The sequence below is a fragment of the Harpegnathos saltator genome, unplaced genomic scaffold (assembly GCF_003227715.2).
Source record: "Harpegnathos saltator strain DR-91 unplaced genomic scaffold, Hsal_v8.6 scaffold425, whole genome shotgun sequence".
Lineage (NCBI taxonomy): Eukaryota > Metazoa > Arthropoda > Insecta > Hymenoptera > Formicidae > Harpegnathos > Harpegnathos saltator.
This window is the reverse complement of record NW_020230234.1, coordinates 773,187-799,217: the sequence shown is the minus strand read 5'-3', so window position 1 is coordinate 799,217 and position 26,031 is coordinate 773,187. Positions and strand designations below refer to the sequence as shown.

At 46.4% G+C, this 26,031-nt stretch overlaps 1 protein-coding gene across 2 annotated transcripts in view; it reads right to left on the bottom strand.

Annotated features, from left to right (window-relative positions):
- Positions 1-26,031, bottom strand: part of LOC105184251 (uncharacterized) — a 255,175-nt gene that overhangs the window by 189,396 nt on the left and 39,748 nt on the right. The window contains exon 2 of one of the 2 annotated variants that reach the window (XM_011142934.2): positions 14,963-15,049. The exons of the other annotated variant lie outside the window; for it this stretch is intronic. Within the exon in view, the coding sequence (XP_011141236.1) occupies positions 14,963-14,986 (24 nt within the window). The 5' untranslated portion in view covers positions 14,987-15,049. The remainder of the gene's footprint in view (positions 1-14,962; positions 15,050-26,031) is intronic. 2 annotated transcript variants of the gene reach the window in all.

Below are 26,031 nucleotides of genomic sequence, written 5' to 3'. Positions count from 1 at the left end.
TATAGCATACTTTACGATAAAATATAGCATTCTTTACATATAAAAATCCTGCTGCTCTTTTGATTAAAGTTTGCTGCATTTCAAGACGAAGGCAATACTAGAAAAATCCTTGGATGAGACTAATGAATATGGCAACCGATAAAACTAATAAAATTTGTTTCTGATTGAGATATAATTAAAAAATCTTTAAAAGAAGAAGATAGAGCGTACCTACTAAAACCATACTGAACTATGACAATTTTATTACACGCTTGAGATTTTATTAATTTTCTGTAACAAAAAACTTGCTTTTGTATATCTAAAGCATCCTTAAAAGATCCAAGGCCCACATCATTTCCACGTTTCCATGTTAAAGCGTTATTTCGTAAAATCTAAGGCATCCTCAAAAAAATCCTTCTAAGGTCTTTCTCAGCTCTCCCTATCGAAACCTTCTTTTATCAAATCTAAGACGTCCCCAAAAAAATCCTTCCAAGCCCTTTCTCAGCTTGTCCTATCAAAGCTTTATTTAATATAGTAAAATCTAAGACATCCCTAAAAGATCCATCTCGGAGCTTAATGTGGTAACAATGAAGCATCCCTTTTCAGGACATCCTACTTTCAGCCTTATCGGGGCCTTATGTTTCATAAGGATGCCCTAACAACTTTTTGCTCGGGCTTCTCTTATTCCTTTATCGAGTGAAACCACTTGCTCGTTCCCCCCTGCCGTACGGCGGCACATTCCCCGCGCGACTACATGTAATTACACGCACGAAGACGAAATTAATTGAATTAACGCGGCAATGAGCGAACCGAACGCGTCTGATTCGCCTGATCGTCGTCGCGCTGATTTTTTCTCTCTGCACACGTGGCCGTGGCAGAGACAAAATTACGGCGGGGTCTCATGCGTGATATTCTATATAATTTAGACATAATTACATATATTATAGTCCGCCCTCGCGCCCGTGGGATATAACGCAGACTCCGGCTGGTTTGCTGAAAGATAAACGAAATCTCGTTGCATCGCGACTGCGCTTTCTAACTCGTAATAACAATGTCGAGCCGTTTGAGGAACGGAGCGGCGGAGTTACGTACCGGGTGTTCCGAAACTCAGCGCCGGCGCTTAATAATCGCGTCGTGGCAGCCTGATCCCCGCCATAATTTCTTGGGCGCGCGAGAATGCGCGGGGTCAGATCTTAATCTAACAAATGTACCGCGCGCGCGAGAGAAGGCGCGCTGCCATTATTCCCCGTAATTATCTACCGCCGCGGCAATAATGTTCCTATTGTTGAAAAGAGAACCGCGGTTATCGCGGTTATTGCGAAATACACGGGTCGAGGGGCAGGGCGAGGCGCGTACGCACATGCACACATACCGCAGTACTATCTATGACTCAGAGCGCAATCGCGAAGATAGCGACGGATTGTAACGAGGCCGCGCGGTGCCGGCCGGCAGCGCGTACGAGCAATCGCGATCGCGATCGCGATCGCGACGGTATCGCGATGTCGCGGCGATCGAGTGCCGGCGGTGAAATAATAAAAGTAGGGGAGGGGCAGGAGGGAGAAGCGATGGAATTTTCGCGTAAACAAATCTGTCGATTGGACGCGCGGACGCAAACTGCGCGATTGGGCAAATAAATAGCGTTAATTGATGATGCTGATTGACGTGTTTCTTACGTCCTGACAGCGACGAGATGCGCTGCAACGAGAGAGAGATAACAAAATATTAACGGATGAAGGAGGGGAGAATAATAAAATGATAACAACGCGATATGGGCAGACGCGTGCATGTGAGTGAGTGTGTGTGTGTGTGTGTGTGTGTAAATCACGACGCGAGCGCGGATCTGATCGGATTTAACATCGCGCTTTCGATTATGTATAACCGATGAAACATTTACGATCGTTCCGTTTAATCGCTTCGGCAAATATTGCAAATTACGTTCCGCAAACAGTTACGCTTAGTTACTTAAAATTAGTTGAGCAAGCTAAATAAAATTAATTAAAGTTAATTACGAGAGGCAGCCTTACTCGTCAGCAGGACGCAAATTACAAGGAGAGGTCCATTACGCATTACGCCCGTTTGTTGTTAACAAATTAGCGGCGCGTCATATTAACTCGAAAGTTCCGCCGCCGTCGCGCCGTCGGGCTGTAACGCGGCCCGTCCGCGCCGGCGCGTACTTTGTTGTTTGTTCAAACGCCGTTATCGTCGATCGTACGAAAAGTTGCCAAACAAATCAAGTTTACAAAGCTTTGCGACGTAATTTCCGCGCGAATTCCATCTCCTATAATACTTATAGTCTCCCCCTCTCTCCCTCTCTCTCTCTCTCTCTCTCTCTCTCTCTCTCTCTCTCTATCTCTATCTCTATCTCCATCTCTATCTCTATCTCTATCTTTATCTCTATCTCTATCTCTATCTCTCACCGACTCGCGATTAAGCCTTTACGGATCGACTCTTATCAAATTATCGATTCTCATCAGACCCATCGCTCTTCGATAATCTTTCTCAAATGAATCCTCTTGAATCCTGCCACGCGCGACAAACATCCTTCGATATAAGTTATCCGATATAATGTTGTCCCTCGAACTTTAAATTTTTTTCTAACGAGTTATTTTCGTTTTCGCAACGTTCGTAAATATTCTTACGCGGGCTCGATGAAGCGTGCGTTAATTTGTCAATTTTAACTCTCCACTGCGAGAAAATTTTATGTACAGATATTGCCGCCGTTTCAGACCTTTTAACCGAGTAATTGTGCAACTACCGAATGAATACACCACGCGGGAGAAAGAGAGCTCTAAGATTAGAGCGAATCTTCCCGTTAAATGATGAACGTCCGGGGAAAGAGAGAGAGAGAGAGAGAGAGAGAGAGAGAGAGAGAGAGAGAGAAAGAGAGAGAGAAAGAAAGAGAGAAAGAGAGAGAGAGAGAGAGAGAGATTGTTCGAATCCTAAATAATGGATACCGTTAATGTCGTTGCGAAACGGCGGCTGACCGGCGGCGACGCGGTTCTACCGCAAAATATAAAGTCAACAAACAATGCGAATTTCGTTCTCCTTATTTCCAGCGGAAATCCCGGCGTACAGGGAGGACACACAAAGCAGCGGATTTTACGTGTCCGACAACATGGCCGCCTAGGGAGGAACATAAAGTTTACATGGCGGCCGCGGCAGCCGATATGGAATTATTTACTCACGAAGAAAGAATTCGCGATTTTTACGAATCCTAAGTGTCTGAGATTTTTTGCCTCGATATGGTCGTTAAATATTTCAGACGGAAAGACGCGCGTGGAATTTCCCGACGTGCGCAGACACATACAGACGCACGCACAGATGCACGTGCGGTTCTTGCAAATAAATTGCGGCCTATCGATAATAATGATGCGCGCAGAGATAGATAAATGATAAAGAAAGAGAGAGAGAGAGAGAGAAAGAGAGAGAGAATGGGAGATTGCACCAATTCTCGCGGATTCTCACTCGACTCTCTTTTAATCTCAACAGAAACGCGCAAAAAATATTTCAGGAAGAAAAAAGTGAGAAGGACATGAAAGCGTCGATTCAACAAAGCGATCGCTAAATTGCGATTCCCACCGCGATCATACCGATTGATGACGTCAGAAACGAGAAGCACGCGCTGGAAATACCGGCCAAGTATGTATCGGAATAAAAGCAAAAATGATAAAAGGCGAGACAAAAATCCGCAGGAGATGACGCTGGCGATCGATCGAGTCAGTGTCCGAAATAAAAACTTCTCCATCGGCCCGACGATCTATAAATAAACAGGCGTAAAACTGACACGCGACCGGTTTTTCAACGCGCCGCGTGATCGCGCCACATTTATTTCACGGCTGTTCGTTAAACTTCCGGGCGAACGGGGACTTCTCGCGCTTTCTCTCTCTCTCTCTCTCTCTCTCTCTCTCTCTCTCTCTCTCTCTCTCTCTCTCTCGAATCTGCCCAGAGCGTCATTTTATGTTAATTGTACGGCCCTTTGTCTATCGATTGCCGGAGCAAAGTGGAAAAGTGTTCGGGCTACTTTCCGCGAACGCGTCTTTTCGTTTCCACGTGTTTCGCGGAGGAACGTCGAGCGCGTGTCTCCTCGCTTCCAACGTAATTAATTAAGATGGACCTGAAGAGAAAGGGAAAGAGGGCAAGAGAGAGAGAGAGAGAAGGAAGAAAACGCGCGCGGGAGACGTTAAACAGCTTCTCAAAGTAACACGCGGATTACGCGTCCGGCGCGAGAGAGACGCGGGTCGACAATTAATGTCACGCGACATGGACCGCGGCGAAAGCCGATCGCCGTGAGTAGTCTTTCGCGCGAGCCCGCTTCAAAATTGCGGCTCAAGATGAGAAATAAACGCGCGCGGGCGTTAAATGCGACAGTGGCATGACATGCGGCCGCGCCCCGCGCGCCGCGAAGTTCTTGTTAGGTTTTACGAACGGCGGCGGAAGTGGCGGTCGCTGCGCACAGCGCTCGCGATAAAGAGTCAGTTTTCTCGTTTATTTCTGCCGATTGGGCTCTCGACTCGCGACTTCAATCGATCTCTCTCGGTCAGTTCAATCGTGTCCTAAGGGAATTTACCGCCACCACCGTCCCCTCTTTCCTCCGCCTTGCCTCAGCCCTTCGACCCGCGTGGCTCGACTAACGGGGACGGGGATGAGATATAGGACGCGAGACTGAGGTTTAAACAAGCTTCGTCTGAATTACGGATTTTTTTCCTCCACCGCCCGCGCACCCCGTTTCCATGTCGTCTTATCTCGCTCGGTAATTTGCATTTTTTCGTACGTCTATTATCCCCCCGGCTCTGCTCGCTCGCTCTCTCTCTCGCTCTCTCTCTCTCTCGCTCTCTCTCTCTCTCTCTCTCTCTCTCTCTCTCTCTCTCTCTCTCTCTCTCTCTCTCTCTCTCTCTCTCTCTCTCTCTCTCTCTCTCTCTCTCTCTCTCTCTTTCTCTCTCTCTCTTTACAACGCGCACTTGCGGAACTTTTTAAGGTAACGGCCGGCTATACGAGGTGCTTGAGGAAAGAGGGCTTTAAAAGTGTCTATAACGTTTGATCGACTTACGTTTCGACAAATCGCCGATTCGCATGTAAATTAATTATTGCGAAGCGCGTTGGAGAAACGTTAGCGCGTGCGGAGAAACGCGTTTGGTTTAGACTCGACACGTTTTACGCGTTCGTGTATATCTAGAAACGATTGTTAAGTCGGCGAAAGAAATGTAGTCGGTGTATGCTTGGTTTAAAAAAAAAAATATTGTTCCGCCTTTTTTCTTAATATAAAATTTTCCTTTAACAATTTATTTCCTAAACTGATTACTTTACTAACTGAGGAGCTTATTTACTAAATTGGTTACTTTACTGACTGAAGAGCTTACTCGTAAAGTATTATTATTTATAAAAAGTATAAAAAATTTTTATTAATAAGTTGACGCAAAAATAATTGCGGTTTTTATCATTTTAAGTTTGGCGGCTATTTTTCTAATTACCGTTATCTTTTTCGGAATTTTATCTTGTAAGAAGAAACAAACTTGTTTCCCGTTGGAAGAAATGTGCGCAGGTCAATGGTCTGATTAATAAATATAATTTTTAACTGATATATATACGTCTTTATACTCGATACGTAAAAACCGCAATTATTTTTGCACCAACCTAGTAGATAAATAAATAAATAAATTATGCGTGTCGTCAGAGATCAATTCATGAATGCCTTTGCACACGAGCATCCAAAAAAAATAATTTCAGAACAAGCGGAATCATCTAAATCTTCTTAGAAGATTTTACTCTTATATATGACTTGAAGAGGATTCCTCTAAAATTAAGAGGAAAATATTATAAACACATTATTCTTAAATTTTAGGGGATTATGTGTCATGTATAGTGCAAATCTTATTGAATATAAATCTTATTTTAATATAAATTTTCTTTCGTACTCGGATTGTTTAATTCCCTTTTAAGAGGATTACTGTTTATTCTTACTGCACTTTATTCTTACTAGTTATTCTAGTTAATTTGAGAAAATTATTATATATATATATATATATATAAAAAAAATATATATATATCTATATTTTTTTTTATATATTATATATATCTAATAAATTTTATATTAAATATCTAATAAATTTTAAATGAATGGTTCGCTTTAATCGCTATGTCGAAAGAGAAATCCTTTTTCTGTAAAAGGCCTCGCTTAGAATTACGAGACTATGGAAAAAATCACCTTACAAATAGAATACTACTTTTTTGAGTGCGCCAAGTTTCACAGAAGAACAGCCGGATACGATACCAGCGCGAGAACTAACGGACAGACTAACGCGCAACTAACGAAACGTCCTGATTCCACGAGGGTATATATTATTTCATCTCGTCCCGCCCGCATTTTTCCGTGTCTCGTCCGCCGCCCGTGCGCGTATATAGTATAAACCGTTCGCATTTTCGCGGAACGCGTTGTTATTACAAATGGAGAAAAAGTGCGCGCGCAGAGCGCGCGGCGGCTGTCGGCGGCGCAGCGTGAGGATTAATTGCTGCATATTCAGTTCTCCGTTACACGAAGCACTTACGAGATTAGCGAATCGTTTTCGGTAGGGGATGAGTCAGTGGAAGCGAGCACCGGAGAGCGCTGGAAGTATACCGGGACCCGACTCCCGTACGCTTTTCATTAAGACGAGGATGAAGAAGAGCGGCGCGTTCCATCATTGCATGTTATATGAGCCGCGCGTCTCGCGAGGGATGAATATAAATAAGAGCATTAATAAAACCATAACCTCGACCAGCCAAGTCAGGCAAGTTAGAGACACTCAGCGTTTAAAATCGGTCAAAATTCCGCGACCGGCGAGAGATTGCATATTAACGCCCGAAATTGCGTGTCCAGTTTTGTTTGGAGAGTCGCGCGCCAATCAGCACGGATGAGAAGCGCGTTAGCCCGACGGAGCGCGCTCCGACTGATTGGTATTGTTTATTCATCCGATTTTCGGTGTCGCTTCCACACTCTTTCCTCTTATCGTCACGCGTTTCATTCTTGAATGATCTCGTTCAGTCATTTCTCACTATTTTTTCTTTCCCCTTTTCTTATCTTCCGCCGGCCCACGGCTGACGCGATATTTTCTATCACGTGCGCATTGAGTTTCCCAAGTTGGTAAAAATGATCGTTATTATTATTATCTCGCCGAGGTTTCGAAAAGTTCAGAGCAATCGCCGGGAAGTCGCGAGAGTCGAAGCTCCAACTAGCGAGCCGAATCAAATCGCCGGAAGAGACGATCGATTAATTACGAGAGGAAGTCGGAAGTTCGACCGAGGCCGCCCGAAACTGCCGCGAAGGAAACAAAACAAGAAGAAAGAAGCCGCGTTAAACGTCCGTCCACCGGCCTGTCGTACGAAGAACGCGAGAACGCCCGCCGACGCGAATGACAGGACGAACGTGAGGACTCGCCGATCGGATAGAACTCGATCAAACTTCTCTCCTCCCTCCCCGTCCCCTCCGCGAGAAAGACTTTGCACGCGCGTAATAACGTCCGGCAACAAGACGAAACGCTGACAGTTTAAATAACGCGGGCGACCGTCGAGTTCGGGCATTAATGAAGTACAGGAGAGCTGACGTGGCGATCGCGGGCTCGGTGCTTCCGGACGACGAAAGTTGGGTCGAAGGCAAAGCCGAGGAGGGAGAGAGAGAGAGAGAGAGAGAGAGAGAAACTCGCGCGTTAACATCCACCATCTATCGGCTTTATGATCGCGACTGACAATGAGGCCATAACTCCGATTTAGTAAGTTAATCCCTTTAGCGGAAACACGAGAGCGGGCTCTCCTTCCCCTCTCCAGCCGCAGGTTCACCCCCCTCCCGCGCCCTATGCTCCCATGCCCCCTAGTCCCACCCCTTTTAATTAAGAGCGCAATCATTCCGTCGTAATCCAATACCGAACTCGCCCTGTCCATCGCAATCTCTCCCCCGACTCGCCAGTCCTAAAGTTAAATTTCCCGTGAAATAAAAACACCGCCGCACAGTGTCGTCCGCCCCTTCCCCCGCTTGTTCTCCTCACCCTCCGCCGCTTCCTCCTTCTCTTCCTTCTGCATCGCCACCTCCGCCACCACCACCACCACCATCACCACCGCCACTACTACCCCTTGCGCTCGCCGAACTCCGGGTCTCGCTCGCCCCCGCCCCCGCCGCCGCCGCTGCTGTCGCCTTTTCATTGGAAATCGCTTTTTAATCGCGTTCTCGCGGGAACCGAACTTCCTCGCGCGCACTTTTAAGTAGAGCCGAGTCCGATTTATCCGTCGCTCTCTTTCTCTCTCATATCTATTTCAATGAGAGAGAGAGAGAGAGAGAGAGAGAGAGAGAGAAGAAACGAAACAAAAAGCGAAAAAAGAAGAGGAAAGGACGAGGGAAGAAAAATACTCGCACTTAGCTTACAATCCGAGCGTTATTTGGCGTGTAACGCGACTTCAAACGGCTGTATCTCCGTTTCTTGTCGCGACGCTCGCGCACCGGAGCATTACCCAGCTTGTTGGCGGCGGCGACGGCGGCGTCGACGAGGGTGGAAAGTTCTCTCTTGGGCACTTTGGACCCTGCAGAAACGCGAACGCGAATGTACGCGCGCGCGCGCGTGGATGCCGAAGAACCTCTCGCAGTTCCAGAGATTTGTAAATCTTGGTGGAATTTGCTCGATGCGAAGCGAGAGGGCGAGGAGGGGGAGAGATGGCGCAGCGCAATCTGAAATCGACGTATATTGTTAAGGGAGCAGCGAGATTTGCTCCCTTAACGTCGTGTAGTGGAGTGGAATGAAAAAATCGGATCTCCTTTGCCGGGTCGGATGCGGTTTCGTCTCCTTCCGCTGTACTAATTTCCCGAGCGAAAAATTGTTAGGGCGATCCTCATGAAGCGTGAGGCCCCGGATAAGGCTGAAAGTAGGGTGCCCTAAAAAGGGATGTCTCATTATTACCATATCGGGCTCCGAGGTGAATTTTTTAGGGATTTAAGAAATAAGGCTTTGATGAGGGAAAGCTGAGAAGGGCCTTGGAAGGACTTTTTAGGAATGCCTTGGGTGTTACGAAATAACGCTTTAACATGGAAAACTGACGTGGGCCTTAAATCTTTTAAGGATGCTTTAGACATACAAAAGCAAGTTTTGTTACAGAAAATTAATAAGATCTGAAGCGTGTAATAAAATTGTCATAGTTCAATATTGTTTTAGTAAGTACGCTCTATCTGGTATTTTCAAAGATTTTTCAATTATACCGCAATTAAAAACAATTTTTATTAGTTTTATTAGTTTTATTAGTTGCCAGATTCATCAATCTCTTCCAAGGATTTTTCTAGTATTGCCTTCGTCTTGAAATGCAGCAAATTTTAATAAAAACGGTAGCAGTATTTTTATGTAATTATAAAGAATGCTATATTTTATTGTAAAGTATGCTATATTTTTAAAATAAAAAATTCTTGTTACATACTAACAAGATTATAAAGAAATAAAGAAATTACAGTCTAAATTTGTTGAAATGAAAAAAACGAATATTACTCAAGCAATAATAAAAATATTTCCTTATAAGGCCCTGTTGAGACATTGTCTTATAAGGTGTCCTTATAATATTCTCCGTAATAAGGAGCCGTTAGACCATTTGTTACACATCTTGTGAGGCCCTTGTTTTTCTATCCCTACTAGGGCCCGATTGATGTTAGAGAAAAATAATCAGGCCCTTACCGGAGCCCTATCAATTTTTCTACTCGGGTGATTCGCCGATGCACCTTCCGGTGAATTAATGGCGGCGCATCCACCGCTGTACGCGAAGGTCCGTGCGACACTGCGGACGAATCGGAGAGTCATTGGAATATTTGCGGCCCAGCAACAACTTGGCGGTGCGAGATGATTTGTCTGGATGAGAAAAATAATAATTGCGATCAGCAATCCGGTCGTGCGTCGTCGTCGGGGAGGCTCGACCGTGAGATCGACGGAGATCAACGCGACAGTCCGCGGCTGAGACGTTGAGGAGGATCGTAAAAGTGGGTCGTGAACTCGCGCGACATTCTCACGCGATTGCACCCTTAGACGACGCGTAACGAAAGACGGCACTCTGCCGCTCGTGAAACTCGGACGACGTGGGTGACGAACGAACAGAACCCCGTGCAATCTCCCCCTCCCCCTACCTCGTGCACCCGACTACTTAGGACTTGAAAAAACGGCGATTTTGTATCCTGAGAGGGAAAATCGCGGGTGAGTTTCGAGAAATGGCCGGTCCCCGGCGGATCCGTCGAGAGACGTCGTCCTTTCTCTCCGCTTCTTCCTCTCTCACTCACTCCCCTCTCTCTCTCTCTCTCTCTCTCTTTCTCTTTCCGTGGTGGAAATTGAGCGATGCATTATACCCACTCGAAGCGGATAAAAATGCGGGGGATCAAGCGGCCGAATTGCGCGTCGGCTGATTGAAAGGCGCCCGGTGACGTTGCCGAAAGGCTCCCGGCGCGACGCAACGCTTTCCTTCTGCCGAAATATGAGGGCATAAATCCCCGCTACGACGCTGACCCCCAAATGGCCGCCATTAAGCACCCGAGATTTGCCCCATTTCGACTCGGAAGTATCGGGATCATGATCGAGCGGTCCTTTAATGCCTTCCTCACGAAAGAGCCGCCGAAGCCGTCGTTGATACCGACGCATCTACTTTTCCCGTGTACGCCCCCGATAATCTCGCGGTCTCCCCCGCCGTTGCCGCTCCGACGACGAAGGATCCACAGGGGTCGCAGGAGCATGTATCGCGACCGCGGTCACGCTGGAAACGGAGAGATGACTCTAAAGTTTTATTCGTGCAATGAAATCGTACAACAGAAGACAGCTTGTCGTAATTTCTTTTCGATCTCGAATAATTCTCTCTCTCTCTCTCTCTCTCTCTCTCTCTCGTCATTGTTTAATCTCATTCAATATTCATTCAAATCTCATTTATAAAACACGACGCATGTGTACGAGGCGTAATTGGATGCTAGCTACGATTTCTTGTTCTACGCGCACTCATGCGGACACACATACAGACGCACGCACACACACACACCATGCTGTTTCTTTATTATGAGCAGTCATGATATGTATATACGTAGCCACGACGTGTTCCTTCCGAGAAACATACACCTTCGGAGAAATATATATACCGAGTGAATAGGTTAAAAAGAGCCTTTACGACGACGACGACAACGACGATGACGGATGATCTCGTAGCTGTCTCTCACTGTCGCTCGTTCTCTCCCTGTCTTCCTTCCCCCTTCGTTCTCTTTGCCAAGGAGGCTCGTCGTAATTAACTTGAGTATCGGCCGCGCGGCGGGCGTCGGCTCGGTGACGTCGAAACGCGGCCACGCACTTGCACTTCGACGTGACCGGCGTCCAATTCGCGAAAGATCCGGAAGAATCGCGAGTCCATCCACGTAACATAAAATATAGTAAATCGGGCAGAGAGTAATGCCCGGCTCGTAAATAACATGACATATGTTCGTTGGAGGCACGGCTGGCATGCACGCGTAAATCTCCCGCCGCTTGGCCGCGATCGATCGATAAAACGCCGCTCGCTCGTCGGAGCGAGCGACGCGACCGCCAAGCCTCGCTCGCTCGCTCGCTCGCTCGTTCGTTCGCGCGATCGATCGATCATTCGCTCCTAATAAATCGCGCTGGTTCGCGCGAGCGCCTTAACGAGTGCATTAGCGGCCGGGACATTTTTTCCCTCGCCGCCGCGCTGTCAAATTTAATACGAGCGCGCGAACTTACTCGCGCACGCACGCGCCGCGCAAGGACAGCCGCTGATCCTTGATTATTATCCCCGCTGCTTCGGATTCCGTTTATTTATCGTCGGATCCGCAGCATCCACTCGCTCACTCGCTCGCGAGAGAACGAAAGAGAGAGAGAGAGAGAGAGAGAGAGAGAGAGAGAGAGAGAGAGAGAGAGAGAGAGAGAGACGATTCTGGCAGAGTGTGACGGCGCGGACAATCGCGAAATTATCAGGACACGGATATAAATGGCTTTCGCTCGATGAGACTGGAAAGCAGGGGTGATGAGCTTTCGGCTATTGTTACGACGAACTTTGCTTTCTGAGAGAGCGATTCGTATCGCTGTAGATGCTGTCGTGTCGCGTTGCGGAAAAATCGATTTCTAATTTGGCGTTTTATAACCGTTGGATACTTTTCCGGCATGTATACATGTGTGTGTGTGTGTGTGTGTGTGTGTGTGTGTGTGTGTGTGTGCATGTGTGTCTGCCTGCATATATCGCGTATGCGTATGCATACGTGCACTCTCTCTCTCTCTCTCTCTCTCTCTCTTGTGTTCCCCCTTTTTCCAAATTTCCAAAACTGCAAATTTTAAAAATGTTTTTCCATCAGCCTTTCGCGGCGCCTAAAAGCTTTGACAACTTTCACAAACAACGATATTTCCTGTTTTTTTAAATACGGCAACATGCGAATATGAGAGAGAAACCGTGCTATCAGATACATTTAGATTTATCGCGTCAATATCGCGAAATTTCCAAAGAGCCTAAATTTTTTTCAACTTTCAATTGCAAGCGCGGCACGCTATACGCGGAACGAAAAACGCATAAATATTTGCCTCCGCGGGATTAACGATCCTATCAAACAGAAATAAAATCGGCCGCTACTTCTGGCGCGCGAGACCGTGCGCGTGCGAGAGCGACACAAAGCGTAACATACTCGAGCACACGTCGAATTGTGAGGAAGATGCTCGTCTTTTTCCCGCTCGCTGTTGCACGGAAAATTGGATTCGGCTAAATTACGGCGAGATAATCGACGAGACGCTCTTCCCTTTCTCTCTTTCTCTCTCCCTCTCTCTCTCTCTCTCTCTCTCTCTCTCTCTCATTTTCTCCCTTTTTCACCCCTTGTCAGGTTCGCTTTAGGGAGTTTCGCCCGATTTTGCAATTACCGAAGAAATGAGGGTACAATTGCGTTTGGCTGCGACAAATCGCTATACACAGGATGGACGGGGAAAGTCGGGAGGAGAGAGGGCGGCAACCCCGGAAGCGCAATATCAAGTCCCACGTACGGTAATTCAGCATGATTACGGCGAAATCGTTTATTCGTCAAAAGATTGACGAGCATCGAAATGTTGCTAAAAAGCCAACGTATCCAAATTCCCGGAAGGTAGGCGCTAAAAAAAGAAGAAGAAGAAGAAAACGGAAAAACATAAAAAGAAAGAAAGATCGCAGAAGTGTAGCGATATTAACCAGAAAATAACATTAAAAAGAAAACTTCGCTGATGTAAAGAAGTTTCAAGCTCTCGAAAGTCCTTCATACTTTTCATTCGATTGAATATTCAGCAAGATGATAAAAGACCAGTTGACATTTAATTATGAGAGAGAACGAGGTGGTGGGGGGAGGGAGAGAGAGAGAGGAGTGAATGAGAGGCTCTTTATTTAATGGTTTATAGATTGAAAACAATTAGCGCCTCGACTCGCGCTAGAAAAATCGACGTTTCGCTCGTCGCCAATTCCGGGACACCCTGTATATTTATTATTATTCATTTGCCGCGTCTACAGTAAGCGTGCCCCTTAATATTCCGATTGGTGCCGCGTCGCGCGCACATTCGCATATCCGATAAACTTCAATAATTCCATAGCAAACGAATTCCGAAAATTCGACGGACGATTAAATAAATTTACATTTGACAAATCGCCGGATGAAACTTTATACAGCGCGCCGCGAAAGTATATAATCGCGTCGTCAATTATTTATCCCGTCGCGCATCCGATTGATTATTTATACTTTAATTCGTCATCGCTTTTGCCGCGGACTAATTAACGGTCCTGTTCGCGAGCGATGACGCTCGATTTGCGATTCAGCGAAATCAGGAGCTCCTAAATAATCCACGAGATGTGTCGCATCTCTCTTTATATCTCTCTCTCTCTCTCTCTCTCTCTCTCTCTGCGGAAAGTTGTCCGCCAAGAAATCGCACCGGTTCATCGCCGTTAAAAGCTTGTAATTAAAATTGACGAGCAGTAATCACGAGTTAACAAGGCACCGAAACCATCCCCTTTCGTTTCTCATCCGCCGATCCAACCCCCTGTGTTTTATACTAATAACGTCTGCAACACTCGATTGACGTTTCATTATACAAAAGAAAAATAGCGAGATAAAGCCTTCCGCGCAACTGTTACTGAATTAAGCCCCGACGCGATCTTAATTATACCGGATTATTTCCGTCCATTAAAGCTGATCACTGAAAAATCACAAAGAACCGCCCAAATTCATTATTAACTATCAGAAAACCGCTTAACGGCGCTTCAATCCCCCCGTTGTCACATCTTTCTCATCGTCACCTGTGTGAAAGAAGCTGGCGCGCGCCGATAAATTCTTCTATTAAGCGCATACGCATACGTAGATTGTCTCGAAGAACGATCGTGCGATGTTTCAATAGCGTATTCCACAGCTCGATTCGAGTCGAGGATTCTGATACGAAAGTTCAGAGGAAAGTTATCGTTTATCGCGACTGCGTGATTTTTTTTTAATACCGAACACTGTACATCTGCAATCGATCGTATTCGATTGGAATTCCGCTCGAGTACACTCCGCCCGATATTAACCGAAGAATATAATTTATTTTTATTCACTCGATTTTCGTTGGAATTCTAGCTGCTAGTGAAGTCGTCTTTTTCATTGGTTTTCAACTGGAAAAGCATCGAGTTACCTCCGCAACTTTAAATCGCGGAGGGGTCGCCCTTTTTTTTCCTGCCTCGCGAAGACGCGGAAATATGCGTCGCCGACACTCAAAGGATTATCGCGCGCTCCGGTGTATACTGACGAATTCAAATTTACACCGAACACTTTGCATGTACAGTCATGCGAATTGGAGCATGTTCCGTTCCGCGCAATCAATTGCCGGTATATTACCGCGATACGTTGCACGTGCAATTTCTGTATTAGATTATGCGCCCGTGCTGTGATTAATTGCGAGTCGCAATTGTACGAGCAATTATTGGCCCGCCGGAAAACAGGCAGAAACATAACGCGATCGCCGATAAATCGACTTACCTGCGAATCGCCGACTTCGGACATGCACGATCCACACGCACACTCTCGGTACCCGATCGATCGATCGATTGGCCGCGAGTCTCGATTCTGGAAATCAAGAGCAAGGACGACGCGCGATTAAATGCCATCCCCGTCGCAGGTCGAAGCTCACACGTCGCGACGACGCGTCGCTACGTTAATTATCAGGTCAAGGTGAAAAGTAGATGAGAGAGAGAGAGAGAGGGAGAGACAGAGGTAAGTAATATAATTATCAGTAAAATAGAGAGAGAGAGAGAGAGAGAGAGAGAGAGAGAGAGAGAGAGAGATAAGTAATATAATTATCAGTAAAATAGAGAGAGAGAGAGAGAGAGAGAGAGAGAAAAGAAAAGCGATGAGTGGAAGGCGTTCTCGATCGTCGTTGTGTCGTTTCGCAGCGCGGACGCGCGCACGATAATAAGAGTTACCCTTCTTTCATTTACGTTAGGTCGTTTAATCTCTGCCCAATTCTTTGTGTTAACAGTCGTAAAACGTTTCGCTTCCAAGTACTCGCCGCCCGACGTAAATCCTGCTCGTTAATTGCGCCGTGCGCTAGCGCGAGTAATTTCAACGCTCGCTCGTTCGTCCGCTCGCCCGCTCGCTCGTTCACATCCGGAAGCGGCCTGACGAAATAATATTCCGACTAAATGGCGGCTCGTGAATCCCCGGGTCCGAATGCGCGATAAAACCAATGCCGGCAACGTGTTTACAGTTTTACGAGGTGTCAGCGAAATGCGCGCCCGTTCGCGACATCATGAACTTATACGACGCCCTTAACCCTTGCCGCGGCGACCGGGATTATTAATTCGCTATCTTTTCGGCCATTTGCGGCGCTGCGCGCGTTCCGATTTTATTATTGTCACGCGACATCTCGAGAGCGAGTGGCAATTATAGTCCTCGCATGATAATCGCCGGTAACGCGATTGCAAGTGGCGAATAGAAAGGAACAGGGGAGAGAGAGAGAGAGAGAGAGAGAAGCATATATGTTACAGCCCAAGCGAGTACCATTTAAGAACTCTTTACCAGAAAAAAAAAAAGTATTCTATTTGCAAAATGATTTTTCCCATAATCTCATATTCTAAGCGAAGTCTTTTGCAGACAAAAAGGATTCCTCTTTCGATAAAGCGATCAAAGTGAAACATTCATCTAAAATTTATTAGATATTATTCTAACGGTTTTCCTCTCATCTCAAAAGGAGAGATTCCTCTTATCAATTAATTTTCCTCTTACATGAAGAGGAATATGTTGACTTGAACGTCGGCTCTTTTTGTTTCAGTCATGCTCTACCTCGAGACATGAATGAAAAAATAATCATATGCTCATAAGTCAGAATATTTGAAACGCTTTTTAAAAAAAGGCATGTGTGTTGCTGTAACATATAACGAAGATAATTTACTCATACGTGGTCAAATACAATTTATAATCTAGAAGTTGAATAAGAAGTTGAATAATATATTCTTTACGATTATGGTTATGATGGACATCTTTGTAGCTATATAAAGTTTATAACAAGACTGATTCTAAATTTATTTGTTATGATGATTTTATTTCATTTGTGCCTACTTATTGTAGAACTGGAGCCAGAAGTATATCTATATATTGTATAAGAGTAAAATCCTCTAAAATTTAGATGATTTCGCTTGTTCTGAAATTACTTTCTTTTTGGATGTCACAAAGAAAGAAGCATATACATGAATTTGAATTATCTGGAATAACATTACGAGGTACAAATCGCGATAGCGATTCCGCGGTAACAAAGTTTGGCAATCGTAGCTGACAGTTAATATTTGAGGCACGAAATTATACGTATCGCAATGTTGGATCAAAAGTACAAGCAGAAAGACAATTGAGTGCAGAACGATGCAAGAAAGACGGTTAACAGTCTCGGCCACAGGAGAGGAGAATTTTATGAGACGATAATTCGAACGAGCATCGAGTCGCCGAAGAGACGAATCTCTCCTCAGCATGAGAGAATTACAGCGCGCGGTAATAATCGCCGCGGTAATAATAGCGCGAAGGAGAAGAAGAGAGTAACGATCGGGGGGAGGCAGAAGAATCGCCCAGCGACGATTCGAATAAATATCGTCGAGGATATCGTCGCAGGAGGCGGCGGATCTCCCGGCCGGCCGGCGACGCCGTCCCGCGGAGATGGAACGTTAATTAATCAACGACGCGGTCGCTCGAAAGTTAATCAATCTCTACGGCGCGGCAGAGTGAGAACAAGCTGCTAGATCCGCTCCTAAACGCCCGCGTGAATTCGGCGCATAATCAGGCGAGACTCCCTCCTGCCTTCCCCCCTCGGCTACCGCTCTCGCGCCCCCCCCTCCCCCCGGCCCAGGTCAGGGCAAGTATCGGGCAAATTTTTCCGGCGCGCTCGCCGAGACACGGTAAAGCGCACGCCTCCGTGATCGCGTAATCGCATTGTTGAGCTATCGGCGTCACGATCGGCGTGTAATTAAGCCGCTAATTAGCTGAGTTAAACAGGCGATTAGTAGCAGCTGTTACATGACATCGGCACGTCTTGGGCAGTATTTGATGTCGCGAGGTTACGATCCCTCCCCCGCCTCCGCCGCCGTCGCCGCCGTTCCGGACGCTCCCTCGCCGGCCCTCGGTGACATTGCGCGTCTCCCCGGAGGCTCCCTGAGCGTCTGATTAACTCAGTATGAAATTATATCCCATCTTTGCGCCCTCCCTTAATACTTCGCCTACCTAGACTCACGTGGCGGCCGGGGCGACGCGACGGCAGCGAGAATCAAACGATTAAAACGCTTCGAGTCGCCGCGAGCGCGGAAATACGACCTCTCGGTGCTCGCGCGCGCGCGCGCGCGCGAGAGAGAGACAGATATATATAATCTCTTGAATTTCGTCATCCCGGAGAATAAAAGAGCCGCAACGCGACGACACCTTGCCGAAGATGCGACCAACTCGGCTAGTCTGCGCACGGTCGGCCCGAGTTTAAAAATCCGACGAGCCGGTGCGATTCAAAGGGCGAATTCGCGCGCTCGAATTAGGCGGTGACAAGGAGCTAAAAAAAGCGCCTCCCCTCCCCCCGATTCCGGGATTCTGCAGGCAGGAAGAAAGGAGGGAAGAAAGAAAGAGGAAGTCGGAAGCCGCGCGCTGATTAGATCATCCGTCATCTCGCGCAGGCTCCGTCATTTTCCGAAGTCACCCCCCCCCCGCCCTCTGGCCCGCGCGACATCAAATCCTCGGTGCTAGCCAGCCCTTCATCTCTCCTTTAACAGTTCACACCTCGGCTCAGCCTCTCGACCACGTCGGCTGCAAGGCGCTACAGCTGCAGCTGCAGTTCTCGCGTGCATCCGCAAGGGTGGGCGGCCGCGGCGAAGGGGGCGGCTGGAACGGCAGGGGGGACGAAGAGGATTGCACGAAGGATGGGTATGGCGCGGGATGACTGTGGGGAGCGGAGGCAGCGGATCGTACATACGCGGCCGGTGCATGCGGTAATGGCGGTACATACGGTGTACCAGTCAAACGCATACCGTATTGATTTTAATATCTGCGTTAGAAAATGGGAGGAGGGCAAGGTGGGCGGAGGGCGGGGAGGAGGGGAGAATGTGGCGGCGCCGGAGGAGGCAAGAGGAGGAGGAGATGCGGTGGTGAGTAAGAGAGAAAGGAAGAGCTGGAGAGGGAGAGAGAGAAAGAGAAGGGGGGGAGGGAGAGAGAAACAGAGAGAGAGTGAGAAACAGACGGAAGAGAAGGGAAGCGGGGAAAGAGGCGCTGCTTTCACGCGTCGTTAAGGCACCTGTGGCTGATGCACTACTTTTGCTGCATCGGCCTTGCTAAGTCGCGCATCGGCGCTTCTGGCATCTTTCTACTTTAATACGTCACTCTAATTCTCAAGCGGAAGCACCGTCACGACGTTGAGGCGCGCGTGAGAAAATCGAGGCTCGGAATTGTCATGGAAAGGCGCGCGTTCAACGTCCCGAGCTGCGCGCTCAGAACAAGGTCTGTTTATGGCCGGTCGTCGAGTGGGGAGCATGTGAAAGAAACGTGAGCAGTGTGCAAATTGACCAGCCACAGACGATTATCCTCCTTGGGATTCAAGGATAAATCAATTGTCTTTGATCGATTCCCCGGCGTTTTTCTCCATGTTCTCGTTGTCCCGGTCTTATATCTGAAGTGGCCCTAACTTCATTTTCAGATGCTGCGGAGATCGTTTTATTGGAAATTTCAGGCTACGCTTGAGAGTGAACTTACAGCGTGATTTTAATTATAAGATCGGACTATAAATACCAAGAGCAGAATATAACTATCGTTCAATTTTCCCCTGATTAAACCTCCCTTAGAAGAAGACGGAGTCTACGTCTCTATAAATATATGGATAGTCCGAGTTTATACATTTAAAATCGTCCTGAGCATATCTTCAAACGAATCACCAACTCCGTGACCAGTGACCCGATTCTGCTATGTCTTCGAGGCAATCTTAAACCTGAGGTCGGATTATGAATAGCGACTTCATCATCAGCTAAAGACTTACAGGCTTATTAACTTATCTTCGGAAATTTCAAAATCATCAAATTAACAAAAGTCAGGGCGCTGTTGTGATAATATATTCTTGGGACCAGGTACAGTAAAAAAAGTCTAGTACTACTTTTTTTCCGACAAACAGCGAGATATCGTAAGTTGAACATTGAAAATGTCAGCCAGTTTTCCTTAAATATCTGAAACAATATTAGGCAAGAAAAAGAATGCTTCAGATGTTCAAATTAATTGGTAGAAAGAGATGATGTAATAAAAAAGTGGAGTTTCCATTTGAGAAAAGTAATGATCAGTGAATATCTCGAAAGTGGCGTCATCTGTCAACAAAATGATACAGTTGTCTCATGTCCCCTTTGAAACCACACAACTTTTGTCTTATATATATTTTTCTCTAGAATGCTTCGTTTTCGAGGTATAAGTCTGTAACTCTTCAATTCTTTGACTGACTCGTCCGGTATATCGATTGCGCCTTCTCAAAAGATCCGAAGGGAAGATTGAGAGATAGCAGTACATCTCTTTTTACAGTCTTCACAGTCTCCTGCGGAGCACTCAGTCTATTTTTCTTTCGGAATGAATACCACATGCAAGCATGTTAGTATAATCGCTCGGAAGGTGCAGGAGGGGGGGACAGAGGGAGGGGAGGGAAGAGTATCGCTTATCAGTTTGCCGAATTAATGTCCGAGTAAAAATACTGCCGTTTACGAAACCAGCTTCCAAAACAATACGACACGCGGACGACGAGGGCAAGGTAAACAGGGCAGGTTTGTAAATGACGAATGCGCTAATGGTCAGTGACAGTGGCTAATTAATTAGTATCGAATATTCGGCACGGCCAAAGCGATTAAGCGCGGCGAAAAGCCTAATCGCTGGCGTATCAGCCGGGACAAACATCGCAACGGATGCGCGCCAGATTCGTTTAGCGTTTTCTACATACGCAAGAGAGAAAATATACGCGCGCACCGGCCACCCCCGCCGATCGAAATTACGATCGGAACGCTAACAGTTCCGGAAAATTACACTCGAAAGTGATATATAAGCATCGGTTATTAATCTGCCGAATTAATGTCCGTGGAAAAATATTGCTCTTCGCGAAGCCAGCTTCCACAAAATACATGGAAGAAGAGAGACTGTTTTTATCTTACTTGAATCGACTTTTTCCGACCAAGTACAAAACATGACGAAGACTGTGATAACATTCATTTTTATTTTAGTGGACACTCAACAGAGACATGTCACAAAAATCAGGTACTGCAAGGAATTAAAAACTAGCCTTTACATTCTTGATTGCATAAATCATTTTATCCGTATCTACGACAGAAAGAAATTTCTCCGAAACTTCAAAAATAGCCGAAAATACAAAATACATGGAAGAACAGAGACTGTTTTTATCTTACTTGAATCGACTTTTTCCGACCAAGTAAAAACATGACGAAGACTGTGATAACATTCATTTTTATTTTAGTGGACACTCAACAGAGACATGTCACAAAAATCAGGTACTGCAAGGAATTAAAAACTAGCCTTTACATTCTTGATTGCATAAATCATTTTATCCGTATCTACGACAGAAAGAAATTTCTCCGAAACTTCAAAAATAGCCGAAAATACAAAATACATGGAAGAACAGAGACTGTTTTTATCTTACTTGAATCGACTTTTTCCGACCAAGTACAAAACATGACGAAGACTGTGATAACATTCATTTTTATTTTAGTGGACACTCAACAGAGACATGTCACAAAAATCAGGTACTGCAAGGAATTAAAAACTAGCCTTTACATTCTTGATTGCATAAATCATTTTATCCGTATCTACGACAGAAAGAAATTTCTCCGAAACTTCAAAAATAGCCGAAAATACAAAATACATGGAAGAACAGAGACTGTTTTTATCTTACTTGAATCGACTTTTTCCGACCAAGTACAAAACATGACGAAGACTGTGATAACATTCATTTTTATTTTAGTGGACACTCAACAGAGACATGTCACAAAAATCAGGTACTGCAAGGAATTAAAAACTAGCCTTTACATTCTTGATTGCATAAATCATTTTATCCGTATCTACGACAGAAAGAAATTTCTCCGAAACTTCAAAAATAGCCGAAAATACAAAATACACGGAAGAACAGAGACTGTTTTTATCTTACTTGAATCGACTTTTTCCGACCAAGTACAAAACATGACGAAGACTGTGATAACATTCATTTTTATTTTAGTGGACACTCAACAGAGACATGTCACAAAAATCAGGTACTGCAAGGAATTTAAAACTAGCCTTTACATTCTTGATTGCATAAGCCATTTTATCCGTATCTACGACAGAGAGAAATTTCTTCGAAACTTGAAGAATACCAGAAAATACAAAATCATAAGAAAGCTCCATGTGTGTTTTAACTCAGCGCGAAAAATACAGATTGCATAATTTAATCAGTAGACAACGGAAAAAGTTTTATCTGCAGATTAGCGCAAGCGGCGTGATAAGAGTGCAGCGAATGGCGAATAAGTTACAGATCGAAACGCGCGAATAGCAATATGTGCAACGGATGAAACTTTTTGCACGCGCAGCCTTAAAACTCGGGCGCGCGAATACAATGACATGAAGCTCACGATGTAACGCGTCTCGCGGAATAACGAGAGAAAGGAAGGCGCAATCCCCTTGGTATGCCGGCGATGTTGCGCGTAACAATAACGAAACTAGTTATAAAGATCGAAGCGTAAAGGGATTAAAGTGGATACAGCTCGTTCCACTTTTGTTGGTGAATTGATCAGAACTTAATTGAGTCTAGAACGCGCACTCTATATATACCTGGCGAGCAAACCAAACTGCCACGTTTACTAAAGGTACTCATCTGGAATAATAATTCGCATAGCTTTACATAATGGGATTAGTTATTTAGAGCCAATCGAACGTAATTGCGATACCGTAATACTTTCACACGATGAAGCCGATAATTACCGCGAGTCTAGCAAACAAAGAAAAAGATAATTATCCGTTGTAGAGAAAACGAGCTGCCTGACATGGTCGCAATAATGTTTCTTCGGCGGAAGATCGCCACGCGAGTTGGTTATAAATAATAATTATTAATTTCATAGATAAGGAAAACTGTGAATGTAACGACAAGATAGATACAAGATAGATATAATATAACACAATATAAATATATAATGCAAGATAAAATTCTAACGGAACGGCGAGAAACCTCGCGAAAAAGTTTCCAATATCGAAACACAAAACAAGAATAAAGTGATCCCTCAGAAACGCGTTTAGCCTTCGAAAAAGTCGCGAGGACCAATCAGCCCGACAATCGCTTACTTTTTCGCGGACATTGAAATTAACGAATTACTTCTTCGGCCGTCGAACTTCCGGCCTCGGAGGGTTCTTTTTGTCGCGCCGAGTTCGGGCCGCGATGAGCAACGAGCGAGAGGAGGAGCCCGAGCAATTTGAGGCTACGTAAGCAACAATTACATCATCGGAATTAATTAAGCGCTGTTACCGAGAGCAAGATTTGCATCCATTACGCGACTTTGCTCACATTCAGCAATTGACAGTGGGCTGCAATACGGCGCTTTGTGCTGCACCGTAGGATATTGTGCTTTAGGCGAATCTATATGAGTCTCCTATGTACCATGCACGTTGCGGTACTAACGTAATCGGTATATCGAGCTTCGATCCTGCACGGGGGGAGGGGGAGGGGGAACGGGGCGAAAATCGAGAAGAAAAAACAGCGCAGCGTATCGCCGAGCTGTAAATCTATCGCTAAGTATCAAATAAACACAAGAGACACTCGAGCGGGGCTTATTCGTCGAGTTCAATTCAGCCTGGCGAGTGTTTCATGCATCTCGACGTGCGCGAATAACATGATTCCCGGGCCCTCTCCACCGTTTCTCATCTCCTAAGTATATACGGAATATTTCCCCGAAGTATTTCGCATCTGGGATACATCGACGTTCCCGGAGTCCCCGCGTCTGACGGCGGAGGAAACGCGGGGGGAGGGGAGGGGGGAGCAAAACGACGCAAGACGCGACGTCAAAAATTAATAAAAAAAAGGAGGAGGAGGAGGAGGGGGAGAGAAAAAGAAGATACCAGAGAAGCAGCGGCGAGCGAAAGACAGATGATGCAGGCAATGATGAAGAAGCCCAAGCGGGACAAGAGGCAAACTCGAAGAGGCGAAGACGCGGCAATAAACCAGATAAAAACACCAAAGTCGACACCGAGACCCGACTTAATGTTCCGCGCACTTTTCGCGCGATACATACATCGCATGAGGTATAACGTCATTCTCCCCGTCCCCGTCTCACCTTCACGGGCCTTCTCTCATCTGCTAAGTATACCCAACGTATTTCCCGAAACATCTCACATCGAACTTCCCCTACGAAGCTTCCATCCCCCGGAGAACCCGTCAGCGAGACTCTCACAGGCTACCGCAGGTAGCTCGCTGACTAGGTGCTTGTAGGATAAGGGATGGCACGCGGGGCGAAGGGGACGAGGATATGAACGGGACGGGTGGGATACGGAAGTTCCTTCTTTGTCGGCAGCGGCGGCGGAGTCGAATGGCGAACAGACGTATGTACGTACGGGACGGACAGACGGACGGGTTAAATTTGCATGGACGCTTGTCTGCGTTTCCAATTTCACGCATGCACACATCCAACAGCAGCCGTGTACAGGAACGGTCCGTTCGAGCAGGCGGAGAGAAAGGCAGAGGGGGCAACGGCCGCGCGGGAGGCGGTGGCAGGGGGAGGCGGTTGATAATAAACGGCGCCGATTTCGGCATAAATCAAGGCCGCGAATATCGACGCGCATCTTCGCGAGCGAAAAAAGAGGGGCAGGGGGAGAGGAAGGGAGACAGAAAGAGGAGAGAGAGAGAGAGAGAGAGAGAGAGAGAGAGAGAGAGAGAGCGAGAGAGAGAGAGAGAGAGAGAGAGAGCGAGAGAGAGCGTTGCTCCATCGACAACGGCCAAAATTAATCCGGCAAGGTTAAACAAACGGAAACCACCTCACTCCAATTTACCCTCCCCCGCAAGCCATTCTCCTTTGCGGCACTGAATTCCCACAACGGACCGCTCGGGTTTCCTGTTGCATATTATTACTATTGTTTAATATACATGGCACGCGGCGCGGAAACTGTTTGATTCGATGTAAATTCCGCCTTGGCGACGAGGACGAGGGAGCGGTGGCGCGCGAGAGCGTGTAAACTTTTCGCGCTAGCCGTAATATCGATGAGGGTGAAATCTCGAGGGGTGAGTCCGATCTGCCGATGTCCGCGATCGGCCGCGGGACTCGCGTCGTCTCGCCACGCCATCTCGTGCGCGGAGCGGTCTGATCTACCCGGGAATGCTGACGCGCGTGTTCAGTTTCTCTTTTCAAATCGGAACGTTATCGACGCAGATACGATGATACGGTAACGCGGAGAAATGTCCGCCGCAGGATCCCGCGGGAGAAAGGGAAATCTCGATCGAGGAGTCGCACGATCGACGGACGTTTACGCGCCGCTTTAAAATCATAGAGTCTCTTTTATATCTTCGATGTACTATACATATCATATATTGTGTGTCTTTACGTATTCTTATCTTTTACGTGACTTTATGTGGCCTTTGTACTTGTATTATTTTCTATTGATTGTCATAAATTCCTTTGGTCCTTGTAGGAGCTAAATGCGCACGCGGAGTCGACAAGGCTGTGTGAAACGTCGAAAGCAGCGCTGCGCTTTGGACTTTGGACCGCGCAAATACGTGATAACGATCGCGCGGCGCAACACTCGCTCGTGCAAGTGACCGATCAGAACACCGACGTTATCTTCCATCTATCTCAAGGGCCTTCTCGGCTCTTTGCTCTTAATTTTTATCTTTACGCAATTTCCCCGCCGCTCGCCTTTACATCTGCACGTCGGTCTTATCAGATCCGGCCCCGGCCGTTCTGTCCCGTCAATTTTATTATTATTATTATTATTATCTTTCCGTTAACGCGTGCGTGTATTTTTTTTAATGGAATCTCTCATACAGAAGCGCCGGCGTTTTCCCGCTCGCTTCGATGCCGCGCTTTCACGAGTGTCTCTCTTATCAGGGAGACGCGAGGCGACACAATAAGACGGAAATCTCCTGGAAGGAAGATGCCGTTGGACGAAAAGCAAGAGGGAGGACTTTATCTCGGAAATAAAAGTATACGAATAAATAAAATGGAGGAGGAATGCACGAATGTTCGTACATTAGCCTCCGCGAGAATGCATCCGGGGATGCATATCCTTGGATGCGTCCTTCGATCAAGCGTATGCAGCAAGATCTCGGGGATATAGAGGGACCCATGCCGAGCGCAGTGATACGGGAAAACGTATCGATACTTCACTAATATATCGATATGCTCTCTTTCTCTCTTTCTCTCTCTCTCTCTCTCTCTCTCTTTTTCTCCGGTACAGTGATAATTTTATCTCCGCGCTCTTTTCCACTCCACGTTCTTCCCTCAGAAATAAGGACGACGATCGTCCCCCTCCTTTTTCTCGTCGAGCGAATGCTCGAGCCGGTCAAGCGTGATCTCGTCGTGAAGATAAATTAGCACCAG